The sequence below is a fragment of the Meriones unguiculatus genome, chromosome 4 (genome assembly GCF_030254825.1).
Source record: "Meriones unguiculatus strain TT.TT164.6M chromosome 4, Bangor_MerUng_6.1, whole genome shotgun sequence".
Taxonomy (NCBI): domain Eukaryota; kingdom Metazoa; phylum Chordata; class Mammalia; order Rodentia; family Muridae; genus Meriones; species Meriones unguiculatus.
The window spans coordinates 110,859,399-110,873,365 of record NC_083352.1 but is presented as its reverse complement, the minus strand read 5'-3'; the positions used below and the strand labels follow the sequence as shown (position 1 = coordinate 110,873,365).

The 13,967-nt window shown below is 53.5% G+C and overlaps 1 protein-coding gene across 4 annotated transcripts in view; it reads right to left on the bottom strand.

The window, feature by feature from the left end:
• Atp9a (ATPase phospholipid transporting 9A (putative)) overlaps positions 1–12,941 on the bottom strand; it is a 100,709-nt gene extending 87,768 nt beyond the window's left edge. Inside the window, exon 1 of one of the 4 annotated variants that reach the window (XM_021634837.2) lies at positions 12,892–12,941. In XM_021634837.2, coding sequence (XP_021490512.1) covers positions 12,892–12,905 — 14 coding nt within the window. In that variant the 5' untranslated portion in view covers positions 12,906–12,941. Of the gene's footprint in view, positions 1–6,063; positions 6,366–12,470; positions 12,774–12,891 lie in introns of those variants that run through there. The other 3 variants (XM_060382782.1, XM_021634835.2, XM_021634836.2) reach the window with 3 other exon arrangements.
• Between the last annotated feature and the right edge of the window lie 1,026 nt (positions 12,942–13,967).

Here is a 13,967-nt window from a genome sequence, read left to right as displayed (position 1 = left end):
ATAATGTGCATTGGTGGTTTGCCTGTATCTAAGTCTGTGTGAGGGTGTTAGATTCTGGAGGCTACAGACAGTTGTCAGCTGCCATCTGGGGGCTGGGATTTGAACATGGGTCCTCTGGAAGAAGAGTCAAGAGCTTTTAACCACAGAGCCATCTCTCCAGCCCCTGGAGTTGGGTCTTTAAGCTCTGCAGGCCTCGTTTTCCTGGGGCACCTAGCAGCAGGACCACACACACACACACACACACACACACACACAATTCCCCAGACGAGACTTACACGCCGAGGGCAGGGTGCTGGCACCTAAGACTCCAGGTCCTCCCGAGCCTTCCCTGGCCACACAAGCTGCCAAGGCCAGGAGTCTGCCTCTGGTGTCCCCAGCACCGACCCTGCCCTGCCGGCCAAGGAGTCAGTGCACAGTAAATATTTATGAAGTGCATGAATGCCTGAGTCACGGGGGCTATTTTTAGTCTGCGTGCTATGCTATAAATTTCAGTTGGCTTTTGGGTGACTGGAGGGGGCAGATAGGAGAGCCTTGGCTTGGCCTTCTGTGAGAAGGTAGACAGGACCAGGGAGTGCTACTGGGCTGGGCTGGCTTACCCACACAAGAGAGAGGCCTCTCTCCCCAACTCTTCCCCGATTTGCCTCTGTTGCCACTGTGCTCTGGACTGCAGAGTTCAGGACCAAAGCCGGAACCAGCCTGGGGAAATGCAACATTCTCTTTCCGCAAACTAGAAACGCACGGGCCTTTTTTGCTCTTTTTCCTTTTCAGTCCTAAGGCTCGAACTAGGCCTGGTACTAGCTAAATACTCTGTCACTGAGTCACGCCCACAGCCTCTGCAATGTTGTTTAAAATGTTATTTGTGCCAGGCATGATGTGTGTGCACTTGGTACCCCAGCCCTCTGAGACAGAGGCAAGTTTGAGGCCAGCCAGGGCTAATAAAGCAATACTGTCTTAAAATGAAAAAAAAAAAAAAAAAAAAATCAGCAGGATGTGGTGGCTCATATCAGTAATCCCAGTGCTCTGGAGGAAGAGGTAGGAGGATTACCATATTTCAAGGCCAGCCTAGACCAGAGAGTAAGATCCCGTTCTATCAACAAACCTGAAATGCTGGCTCATTATCAGGCACCATGGGACCCCCTCAGCCGCTTCTCTCTCTCCATATCAATCTTTCCGTGATTGTTGCTATTGTTATCTGGGTTTGGGGCATTTGTCTGTGGTACTGAGGGCTGAGTCCAGCATCTCCCACATGCTAGGCAAGCGCTATTTCTATACCTTTTCTGTGTGTGAAGAGGCGTGTATGCGGCATATTTATGAACATGTTTACTCATTATGCACGGTTTTCTGTGTTGTGTTTCTAAGACAGGGTCTTACTGTGTACACTTGGCTGCCCTGGAACTCAATAAGTAGACCAGGAATTCATGCCCTTAAGTTCATGGAGAGCAGCTTCCCAGCTGAGTGCTGGGATTAAGGCAGTGTACCTCTACAACTGGTGGTGCATAAAGGGTTTTTTTTTTAAGTTTAAAGTCTGACTGTATAAAAGCTAAAATGTGGCCAGGCAATGGTGGCTCCTGCCTTTAATACCAGCACTTGAGAAACAGAGGCACGTGAATCTCTGAGTTTGAGGCCAGCCTGGTCTACAGAAGGAGTTCCTGGACAGCCAGGGCTACAAAGAGAAACCCTGTCTCAAAAAAAAAAAAAAAAAAAAGCTAAAGTGTGTTCCAAGTCAATGATCCCATTTTAAAGGGTGAGAATAGGATGGGGGTGGGAGAGATGGCTAAGAGAACTTGCTGCCCTTGCCAAGGACCAGGGTTCAGATCCCAGCACCCACATGATGGCTCACAAGCATCTGTCACTCCATTTCCAGGGGATCTGCCTCCCTCTTCTGACCTCTGTGGGTAATGCAATCTTGTGCACAGACATACATGCAATCAGAACATAAGTAGCTTCAGCAATTAAAAAATAAGTATAAACAAAGCTGAGAACAGACATTTAAGTATTTTCTATTTTCTCTTTCATCAACATAAACATTACTCAGGTGGTGCAGACCTTTGAGAACAGACACCGTTTCAGAGACTGCGGAATGAGTTGCTAGTGTTACCTGCTCAGCCTGGGGAGCACTTCAGGTCACCAGCTTGAGCTGAGGGTGGTGGTCTGTCAGCAGGATGCTTGCCCAGCTCGCCCGAGGCCCTAGGATCCGGCCCCACAAAGGCCCAGAGCAGCGGCACAGGTCTGCACCCAGCACTCAGGAGGTGGAAGCAGCATGATCAGTTCATTACATTTTTACTCATTTATGTGAGTGGGGTGGCGGGGAGGGACGGGTACCATTTCACGCTCATGGTCAGAGGACAACTTGAGGAAGTCAGTTCTCTCCCCCCACCTTAAAGGTCCTGGGGAATCCAACTCAAACCATCGGGCTTGGTAGCAAGCGCCCTCACCTGCTGAGCCATCTACCTCACCTGCACCAAGGTTTTAGGAAGTTCTTAAAAGCTCTACTGAACTCATCGCATAAGTTCAAAATAAAGTTTTATCTGCAACGGTGAGGTGGAACTCCTGCCAACCTCACAACCAGCAGTTATTATATGTTTGTGCTGTTATCTTTTTTTTTTTTTAAGATTTATTTATTTATTATGTATACAGTATTCTGCCTGCATTTGTACCTGCAGGCAAGAAGAGGGTACCAGATCTCATTATAGATGGCTAATGAGCCACCACGTGGTTGCTGGGAATTGAACTCAGGACCTTCGGAAGAACAGCCAGTGCTCTTAATCTCTGAGCCATCTCTCCAGCCCTTTTTTTTTTTTTTTGTGTGTGTGTGTGTGTGTGTGCTGTTATCTTAAGTTTAGACATTAGAGAGTAAAAATCCGTTTTGCCCAGTTACGATGGCATGAATCAAGGTGAATCAAGATCAAGGTGGCTGTAATTTGGTTTCCCCTGGGGCCTCTCTCAGCGGTTTGCAGGTGGCTGGGCCCATCTACTGGACTTCCTTGGTGTCTCAGGCTGGGTCTAGGCCACCCTAACCATCCTGCGCTATTTTTATTACATTTGTATGTCGTTACGTGTGTGTGTGTGTGTGTGTGCGCGCGCGCGCGCGCTTGTTAGAGCACACACGTGGCAGTCAGGAGATAGCTCTCAGGACTCCATTGTCTCCTTCTCCATGTCTGGGACTTAACTGAGGTCATCAGACTCCCCTTTACCCACTGACCATGCTTTCTTTTTATCTTATGGGTACCGTGTTTTATCTTAAGCACTTCTTTAGTGGCCTTGCAAATACACTCACATTCAAAGTTAGGGTTTCTATATGGGAATCTGGGGGTAGGGAACACAATACAGTCCACATCACCTCTAAAATACACCCTACTAAGAGCTCAAAGCACCTTGGAGCCAGACCTGCGGAAGGCACAGGCCTGTTATCCAGATACTCCGGAGGCTGAAGCAGAAGAACCCCAAGTTCAAAATCAGCCCCATCTACAAAGTGAGCTTAAGGCAAACTCGGACAATGGGGAAAGACCCTGTGTTAAAATAAAATGTGAGGAGAGACCAGGGGGTGTGGCTCAGAGACACAGGGCTGGCCTAAGCGGCAAAGCGAAACAAGAGGCTCCTTCCAATTCTAACATAAAAGGCTGACCTCCCTGTGGAAAGCAATGGTCCAGATAGGACTCCACAAAGCTTGGTTTGGTTGGAAGACAGGATGAGATGCTTTAAGAGAACAACAGGAACAGGGCCACTCAAAGGGAGTGCCAGAGCGTGAGGCCAGGGTAACTCTGTCCCGTTAGGAGCCATTTAGCAAAGCCTGGGAACAATGCTGGCTGTCACAGCGTAGGGGCTCGGGTGGTGCTGGCATCCAGTGGGTGGGGCCTGGCCTGGCATGATACCACACACTCCATGATAGAAGGGCAGCCTACCAAACCCTGAGTATTGCTGAGGGCTGAGGGTGAGCAACCCCGGCAGCCCGGCCTGGCCAAGCTCACTTCATCTACCATCACCACAGAGTGCCCACAGGACCACTGGCTGCAGACCCTGCTTGATGCTGTGGCCACCGCCTCTTCCTCAGGGACAGCAGCCAAGAGCTGCTCTCAGAGACAGCAGAAGCCTCTGCCTCCAGGCGGCCAGCCTTCCCAGCTCTGGCTGGAAGCCTCCTTCCCCGTGGTGTCCCTTCCAGCTCTCTCCTCCTCTCTCTCTCTCTCTCTCTCTCTCTCTCTCTCTCTCTCTCTCTCTCCTCTCAAATTCTATTAAGACAGAAATAAAGGGAACATTAAGGTTCCCAGCCCAGGGCTGTTAAAAGCAGTTAAAAGCACTTCCAGCTCTCCCAGAGGACCTGGGTTCAATCCCAGCACCTACAAAGTGGCTCACGGCCTCCTCTCACTCCAGACTCAAGGATCTGATGCTGGCTTCCGGCCTCCAAAGACCTCTGCACACAGCGGCTGACACATACACAAAATTAAATTTTAAAATAAAGAAAAGGTTCTCCGGCCTGGGAGACACCCTACCGTGAATGAAGCCCTGGGCGCCATCCCTAGTACCAAACAGACCAAGTGTGGGGGTGTACACCTGTAATCCCAACACTTAGGAACCATATGGCAGTAGGAGGGTCAGGAGTTCTAGACCATACCAGGCTACACACCAAACCACAGGCCTAAGATACCTGCGACTCTGTCACAAAGTTAATTAATTAATTAATTAATTAAAATTTAAAAATCTCTGACAGTGCAATTCTTTCACTTCCTCCCAGGACCTTGTGGCTGGAACATTACACCTTTGGCCAGAGCCAGTGAACACGGGCCACTGTCCCCTGAACGGCAGCCGTGGCGCCCAGCATCTGGACAGCCGCCTGGCTTTCTGTCAAACGGCCCTTGTTTTCCTTTGGGTTGTAAAAAGAGACTTCCTGCCGCCGCTGCAAAGAGAAGACAAACATCGCTAGGCACTGAGGGACCACACTGATCGATCAACGTTCCCGGCGGCCGGTCTCTGCAAGCGTGGACTGAACCTGTCAGCTTACACGAACCACAGGACAGGCACCTGTAGCTACCAGCCTTAACATGAGGGGAGGTGCCTGATCTGGCAACCTGACTTGCTGTGATTGCTTGATATCCCTGAGAGGCCTGCCCTTTCCTGGAGGGAAACAGAGGAGGAACGGGGGAGGGGAGCGGGAGGCTGAGGTCAGAATGTAATATACGAGAATTAATTAAAAAAAAAAAGCTAGCAGTACTCCATAAGAACGTTACAACCAATCCTTTTTGAAGGTAAGATCTCAAGTAGCCAAGAATAGCCTCAAACTTACCATGTAGCCAAGGCTAACCTAAAATTCTTGATCCTCTTGCCTCCTCCTCCCCAAGGGCTGGGATTATAGGTGTGTACCACCTGCCTGTTAAAACCAATCTTTTTCTTTAATCTTTTTAAAACTCATCTTTTTCTTTAAAAACTAAACCAAAGCTGGATATGGTGGTGCACGCCTCTAACTCCGGCACTCAGGAGGCAGAGGCAGACAGATCTGAGTTCAAGGCCAGCCTGGTCTACAGATAGCTTTCTAAAACAGCCAGGGCTACCCAGAGAACCCTTCTCAACAAACAACAGCAATAGCTCACTAGCACAACACTTGCCTGGCACGCATGAGGCCCGACCGAGTTCCATCTCTAGCACTGCTCAAAACCCCAGGTACGGCGGCACACACCTGCTGTGCTAGCTCTCTGGAGGTGGAGTCGGAGGAGGACTTTGAGTTCAAGGCCAGCCTGCACTGCACAGGGAGTGCCCTACCCCTCTTTTTCTCCCTCCCAGTGCTGAGAGCAGAACCCAGAGCCTGGAACGTGCTGAGGAGACCCCGTTTCGAAACAAATAAACACCAGCATGCACTTCACTGAGGCAGAGGGCGCTTCCTGTCCGTGACTGAACCGGAGTGCTACAGAGAACGCAGCGTTCTGAAGGCAGCAGAAGGTCCAAGCCCAGGCCACTCGGCATCTGGCTCCTTACTGCTGTGACTCGGGTCAATGTCAGATCTCAGTGGCTCCTCTCCTCAGGGACTGGCACCAAAGGCTTCCCCTCCCTCCTCCCCCTCCCCTGGGGCCCTACCTGGGCTGGCATCCACACATCCTCTGGTCTCCACAGGGACAGGCGCGTCCCGTTTCCTTGAGTGGCAGAGGGCGGGACTCTGCGGCTGGCAGTGGATGGCACAAGAAGAGCTGGCAGAGGGCATGGAGATCACTTCCTGATGGCCCACTGCCAAGACTTCTTCCCACTGTCCGCGGCCAAGAACGCACTGAGCCCTTCTAGAGACACCTCAACCCGAATGGGAGGAGGCGACAGGAGACAGGAAGGGTGGCTCTAGTCTCCTCCCCAGACACACCCCTGCACACCAGGCATGCTGGCACCCAATTCACACTGAACAAAGGAGTCTATTGAACACACTCTGGGTCTGATAACTCACAGCAGGAATCCTAAGGTAGCCTGCAGTTTGAGGCCAGCCTGGGCTACAGGAGCCCCTATCTCAGAAAAGGCCAAAACTGGGCTGGGGAGAGATGGCAGCGGTTCCAGAGTGTTTCTTTCTTTCTTGGGTCTTAAATAAAATATGTCACACCCACCTCCACCCCACGCCACCCCGGTCCCAACAGTATGGAATTTACAGAAGCCATGAACCCACCCCATCGCCAGCGGGCCCCATCTAGACTGCGGCAGCACCTCAGGAATGGGCCGAGGGACTGCCCAAGGTCTCTCTTGGCTGTGTCTCCGTGGCACGCTGTGTTCTGCATGCTGTTTCCCAGCTTCTGAAGGCCTCCCACACCGTGCAACTCCTGGCATCTATCTACACAGCATCGCTGTTTTTGTTTTGTTTTGTTTTTAAACACACTTTTCCTTTAAATGGCTAACTTAGTCACTTTTCTATTGCTGTGACAAAACACACAACCAAAGCAACTGACAAAAGAAAGCGTTTAAACTGTGCCAAGGTTCCCGAGTGCCAGTCTGGACACAGTTGTCAGGGATCAGGTCTCTCCCGTCACCTGGGGCACACGACTAAAACGCAGGTGGTCAGGCTTGGCTGCGGGAGCCTGAGCCATCTCTCGGCATCTCTGTCTTAGCCAGGGTCTCTGCTGCTGCTAGGAAACAACATGACCAAAAGCAGGCTTGGGAGCAAAGGGTTTATTCGGCTTACACTTCCACATCACAGTCTATCCAGGGAGGAAGTCAGGTCAGGAACTAAGCAGGGCAGGAACCTGGAGGCAGGGGCTGACACAGAGGCCATGGACGGCTGCGGCTCACTGGCCGGCTCTCCATGGCTCGTTCAGCCTGCTTTCTTTGTTTTGTTTGTTTGGTTTGGTTTGGGGCTGGGTTTTTGAGACACGGTTTCTCTGTGTAGCCCAGCTCTCGTGGAACTCACTTTGTAGACCAGACTGGCCTCAAAACTCAAGAGATCCACCTTCCTCTGCCTCCCAAGTGCTGGGATCAAAGGTGTGTGCCACCACGCCCAGCTCAGGCTGCTTTCTTAGAGAACCCAGGCTCCAGGAGCACAGGAATGGCACCGCCCACATCTGTCATCAAGAAACTGCCTTCACAACTAGACGTTACAGAGGCATCTTCTCAGCTGAAGCTCCCTCCTCTCAGATAGCTCTAGCTTGTGTCAAGCTGACATAAAAATCAGCCAGCACACCGTCTTAGTTTTTTAATGTTTTTTGTCTTTAACCATGTGTATGTGTGAACGTGTGTATGTGCGCCTGAGTACAGGTGCCTGTGGAAGCACAGACCACTGTGAGACCCTTGGCATGGGCCCTGGGGACCCAGAACTCAGGTCCTCTGGAAGAGCAGCATATACTCTTAACTTCTGAGCCACGCCCACCATACCACCACCACCCATTTTTTTTTCCTGAGACAGAGTTTCATATAGCCCAGACTACAAGCTACAATGAGACAACAAAGTCCTGATCCTCCTGCCTGAACTCAGCGTGCTGAGATGACAGATGACGGGCATGTGCCATTATACCTCATCTATGCAACGTAAGGATGGATCCCCAGCTTTACTGAATGCTACACACCCCAGCAACTGCGCTGTATCCACGGGACCCCTTCACCCGTTTTCTGAGACCAGAGCTCTTTCTCCATAGCCCGGCCTGATCTAGAACTCCTTAAATGGATGAAGATAACCCTGACTTTATTCTTCAGCCTCTGCCTCCCAGAGAGCTATGATTACCGGCATTCCCCATCATCTCTGGTTGGATGTAGTTGCTGGGATTGAATCCAAGGCCTCCCGCACGCCAGACACACACTCTACCCTCGGTGCCAGTTTCAAAGCTGCTCATTGTTTCAAAGACAAAAATACTGTTTTAGACTATACACATGTATAAAATGCATGTGTATTTACACCACGAGCTCTTCTTTATCAACTCGACTCACGCTCAGAACTCCATAGTCTCCAAATGTTAATACAGCAAATGTCAAGGCCTTCTTGCCAAAATGGGGTAAATATGGCCTGGTAAGCCTTAGGTCAGAAGCTGGTTGGCGCTGGTGCACATCTTTAATCCCAGCACTTGGGGGGCAGAGGCAGGCAGATCTTGGGTCAGTTGGGTCTGCTGGAGGCCAAGCTTCTGGGCTTCCTGTGGTCTCACATGTGGACTCACTCTGACAGAGTACTTTTCTATACTAACAACGAAGTCACACGTCTCTAAATCCCCTCCATCAAAGGTCCTCTCCTCTCCTCTCCAAAGAACACCCATAGGCTGGAGCTGTCACTCATTTGTGGGCACTTGCTTAGCACACAGGATGGAAGCCCTGGGCTCCATGCCCAGCGCAGCACCCCTTTAATCCCAGCACTCAGGAGGCGGAGGCAGGCGGATCTCTGGGTTACCCTCAGACCCAGGCAACTGCTGAGGTATGTCAGCGCTTACTGTCGTGAACCTCACATGGGTTAAGTCTCAAAACAAACCAACAAATATGCATTTGATTTTTATTATTCCCACTTTAAAGATGAAAAAAAAAATCTCTGGGGCTGGAGAGATGACTCAGTAAGAGCACTGGCTGCTCTCGCACAGGACACAGGACGAAGGGTTTGATTCCCAGCGCCACATGGTGGCTCACAAGAGTCCCCGGTCAGTGCCAGTCCCAGGAGACCCAATACTCCTCTAGCCCCACACACACACACACACACACTGCACACACACAAACATGCAGGCAAGTACTCATACACACAAAACAAATATAAACAAAATCCGCTGGGGAGAAAAGAAAGTAACCCAGGCAGGAGAATTTAAAGCATTTTTTTCTGAGCTCTCACAACTGGGAAACAGCAATCGCCTTGAACCCAGCTCTCAGACTCAGAGTCCAGGACGAGGACGTTTGACCTGGAAGGGAATGCCACTCAGCCAGAATTAAGGCTATGATGTCATCAATGGTTTCCAGCCGTGTGGTGCAGGTGACCAACTGAATTGCCTAAACAGTGCTCCTCTGAGAGCGTGCCGATAGTGAGAAGCTCCCTCCGGGGCCGGCAGAAGCCTCAGCACTCGAGGACTCTCCATGCTGTGTCACCTTGTCCCTGTTTTGTGTAAGACAAGGTCTCACGTAGCCCAGGCTGGCCTCAAACTCAAAAACCACCTCTCCGGCCCAGATCTCACATTTTTATGGGGATTAGCACGAGGCTCAGCACAGACTGGGGCCAACATCAGTTTCCTCTTTGCTAACCACGCTGGCGGGTTAGGATTCAGGAAGGCCTTCCGTCTCTGTGTTTCCAAATCCCGGAATTCTCACCTTTCACTGGAGCGATGGCTCAGCGGGTAAGAACACTGGCTGTGCTTGCAGAGGGCCAGGGTTCGATTCCTAGCACGGACACGGTGACTCACAGCTAGCTGTCTGTAACTCCAGGTCCAGGGCGACCTGAGGTCAACTGGCCTCCACATGTACACACATGGTGCGCACATATGCAGGTAAGGAGGCGCTCATAAAATAAAAGATTAAACAAAAATTGAGACCTAGCTGCCTGCCTCTCTGCCTTGTAAGCGCTGGGATTAAAGGTGCAGCCCACTGTGCCAGACTAAAATTAAATAAATCTTTAAAAGAAAAAAATTAGAAATCTCACCTTGACATCGCTACTTTCCAAAATGCAGACAATATATGGAAAATACAAGGCAGCCAGCACGAGGCCCTTCAGATTCGGGACTGAACCCTGAGTCCCTGTCACTCTCTGGGAAGTGGCCCAGCTCCACAGCCTGGCATCCCACACTCAATTAGAATTCTTTAATGATTACTTATCTGGGGGACTACCCAGACGTCTCAGTGGGTTTAGAGCACTAATTGTGCTTCCAGAGGTCCCAGGTTCAAACCCCAGCACCTACACGGTGGTTCACAGCCATCCCCAAAATTCCAGTTCCAGGGGATCGGATGCCCTCTTCTGACCTCTGCCGGCACTGCACACACAGTACATGTACATACAGGCGGGGGAGGAGGCGGGGGAGGAGGTGGGGGACAAACACACCCATATGTGTAGAATAAAAACAAACCCATCTGTATATTTATGTGTGTGTATACACATTTTGCCTATGTGTACATATGTGCACCAGGTGAGTGCCTGGAGCTCCCAGAACTCAAGAGAGGCCTTCAGATCCCCTGGAACAAGTATGGATGGTCATGACCACCATGTACGTAGCTGATAGGAATCGAACCTGGGCCCTCTAGAAGAACCACTGTGCTCTTAACTGCTGAGCCACCTCTCCGGCTCCTAAATCAGTCTTTAAATAACACAGAATGAAAAGTATTTACTCTGTGTGTGTATGCAAGGGAGCACCGAGGTGCAAATGTAGAGGTCAGAGGCCAGCCTGGGGGAGCTAGTTCTCTGCACCCACCTGTAGTCAAGGGTGGGCTTGAAATCACCAAGATCCCCCTGCCTCTGCCTCCTAAATTCTGGGGTTAAAGGCCTATGTTGCAGCCGCCACCACCAGCAGCCACGATTTTTTTTTTAATATAAAATGATTTGCCCTACTTCCTCTAAGCCTATGAAAATCAGGGCATATTTCTATCCCGTAAACTACCACTCTTACTAATTTATTGCTCAAAGTCTTCTCTTATGCACTCACCCTGGGCTTCTCAACCAGGACTCCTGTTTAAAATCAGTCGGGAGGGCCTTTGGAAAGACACACAAAAAGCCAGGCCTGGTGGCACAGGGTTGTCATCCCAGCTAATCTACTATGGTGGCTGAGGCAGGAGGATCTCGGGCTTTAAATGACCCTCCTGGGCATTCAGATCCAGGAGGAGAATTTCGGTGAGACTCCAACTCAAATAAAAGGCAGAAAAAGCTGAAGCTACAACTGAGTGCTGGGCCTCCTGCCTGCACCCAATCACCAGTGCCAAGAAGACTCACACTCACATACACACACACACAGAGCCTCCACAGTGTGCCCAGGACCTCCAGTACCGGAACCCAAGGGCCTTCCAGAAAGGCGGCACAGAATTCCCACTCCGGTTGTTTTGTACGGCGCTCAGTAAAACGTAAATACCACAAAGAGAATCACACTGGGCGGGCCTTGGAGGGCAACGCTGACTGGTTCAGGACGCTGGCGATTTCCATTTCCCACATTTCAAGTATCAGCAGGTGGCTGAGTCTGTGGGCACGGAGGCCACCGTACAGGCCTCAGAGTCTCATTTCAAAGCCTTGAATGGGGCGAGGGATGGGGGTCCACTTTCCCAGGGAAGCCCCCTACAGCTGCCCCAGTCAGGAAGCCCACAATCTCGGTCACCTGGCACCTAGGAGGGCGGCACGAACCAACCACAGCACATCAGAGTCTGCTGAGCTTAGTAATTCAAGTATTTATTGCGAGGCTTGGGGTGGGGTTCCTGGCAGAGATCTAACGAAGCGTCTTCACAAAAACACACCTTCTGGGGAGCCGGGGGTATGGCCCAGTGGTAGAGTGACTGCCTAGCAGGCTCGAGGACCGGGGTTTGATCCCTAGCACCGCCAAAGCCCAAAGACAATAAGAAAGCCGGTCCAACACGGACGCCACCCGCAGGAAAGCGTGGGGCAGGAAGCGTGGGGGCCGCGTTCCAGCACCTTCCCACCCCCGCCCCCACCCCCAGGGCCTTCCGTTTCCGTTTCCCACTCGGTAAAGAAAAAACGGAGCAGGGCCTGAGACCCGAGGCCTCCGGGAAGCCAGGCACAAAGAGCCCACAAGATGGCAGCTGGCACCTCTCCTCACGACACGGATACCTGCCGAGCGGCCCCACCCGGCCCCGGCGTCCCGCGGGGGGGACCCCGGAGCCGGCGCCGCAGGCCCCGCCCAGCCGCATCGGCTCACCTGCCCGCAGAAACGCACCTCCCCGGTCCCACCCCCAGGGGCTCTGATTGGCGGGCCGGGGCGCAGCCTGGGACTCTGCATTCTCACCAGCCCGACCCCCGTCCCCCCAGGGGACCGGACCCGCCCCGGCCTCCCCCCGCGCCCCGGGGCAGGCTCTCGGGGGGCCGCGGATGGCGTCGCCCCCTCCCTGCCCGTGGCCGGGCCACTCACCCCGCGCGCGGCCTGCTGTCCACCCGCTTCTTGTGGCGCACGGGCTGCAGCGGGATGCTGTCCGTCATGTCGCCGCCCGCCGCGCCCCCCGCGCTCCCCGCGGCCTCCGCGCCGCCCCGGGGCAGGGGGAGGAGGCGCCGGCAGCGGGCGGGCCGGGCCCGCAGCGCAGGGGCGAGATCGCGAGCGCCGGGCCACGCGCGGAGCCGCCCGCGCGGCCCGACAGACGGACACGGCCGCACCATGGGCCCCCGCTCCGCGCTGCGCCCACGCGCGCGCCCGCCGGCCGCGGGGCCGCCGCAGTGTCCCCGCCCCGGTCCGCGCCGCGCGTCCCCCTCCCTCCCCCACGCGCGCCCACCCCGGCCACGCGCCCCCCCGCCGTCCCCGGGCGCGAGCGCGCGCGCGCACGCCCCGCCGCACTCACCCCACCCCGGGCATTCTCTCCTGCGCGCTCCGGGCCGTGTGCACACACCCCGCCCCGCTCACCCCACCTCCACGCCGCGGCCGGAGCACACGCGGCCTCCCTCCTCGGCCGTCACCCTGCGGCTCGCTCACGCTCGGGGCCCGCAGCGGGCGGGCCGCGGGTTCGGGGCCCGGGTAGGGGGATGGGGAGACGGGCAGGTGTCAGACTCCCACACGCACCTTTTCTAGCATCCGTCACACCCCTCGCGTCAGCTGCGTTCCTAAATCACGGTAACAGACTCTCAGCTGGCCCGAACGCCCAGCCCACCGCCCTGCGCCACCCCTGGTCGCACGCACAGGGTCTGCGTCTGTCGGTCTGTCCGCCTCACTCAGGGCTGCGTAGGTTGGCTCAGCACTGAAGAGCAGCCACCGTCGTCCACCCGCCTGCAGCCTCGGCCCCGGGCGATCCAAGACCTGCTTCGGGCCTCCCAGGGCACCTGCACACATGTGGCCTACACTCACACAGGCACGAGCTAGGTAAAAGCCTAAGGAAAACAAACCCACTCACGCGGGAGTGAAACTGGGAGTTAATCCCAGCAACTCGGGACGCAGAGGCAGGCCGTCCGGCCTCTGGTCTCCACAGCCTAAGACAGCCAGGGATACACAGAGAAACCCTGTCTCAAAAAAAAAAAAAAAAAAATCAGCATATAGGGGGCCAAAGAGATGGCTCTGGGGTTATGGCACCAGGGGCACTTGTAGAGGACCTGGGTTCGAGTCGCAGCACCCATCTGCGCAGGAATGTCTGTGGTGCGGTTACGGGGGAATGATGCCCTCTTCTGGCCACTGTCGGTACTGCATGCATGTTATGCGGCCATACAGGTAAGGCAAAACACACAGAATAAAAAATATACAAATCTTTTAAACACTTACTTTAAAAAATGAGTATTTTTTCAAGCCCCTCAAGATAGAACGCCATGTAACTGTTAAAGTCCCTGCCTGCTGCAGGGCATGACTGCCTTATCCTGCCCTCCACCAAGGAGCGGGGCTACGCTCCCAGACGCCACCTTATAACCAGACATCTTGGTTCCCTCGCCCCCT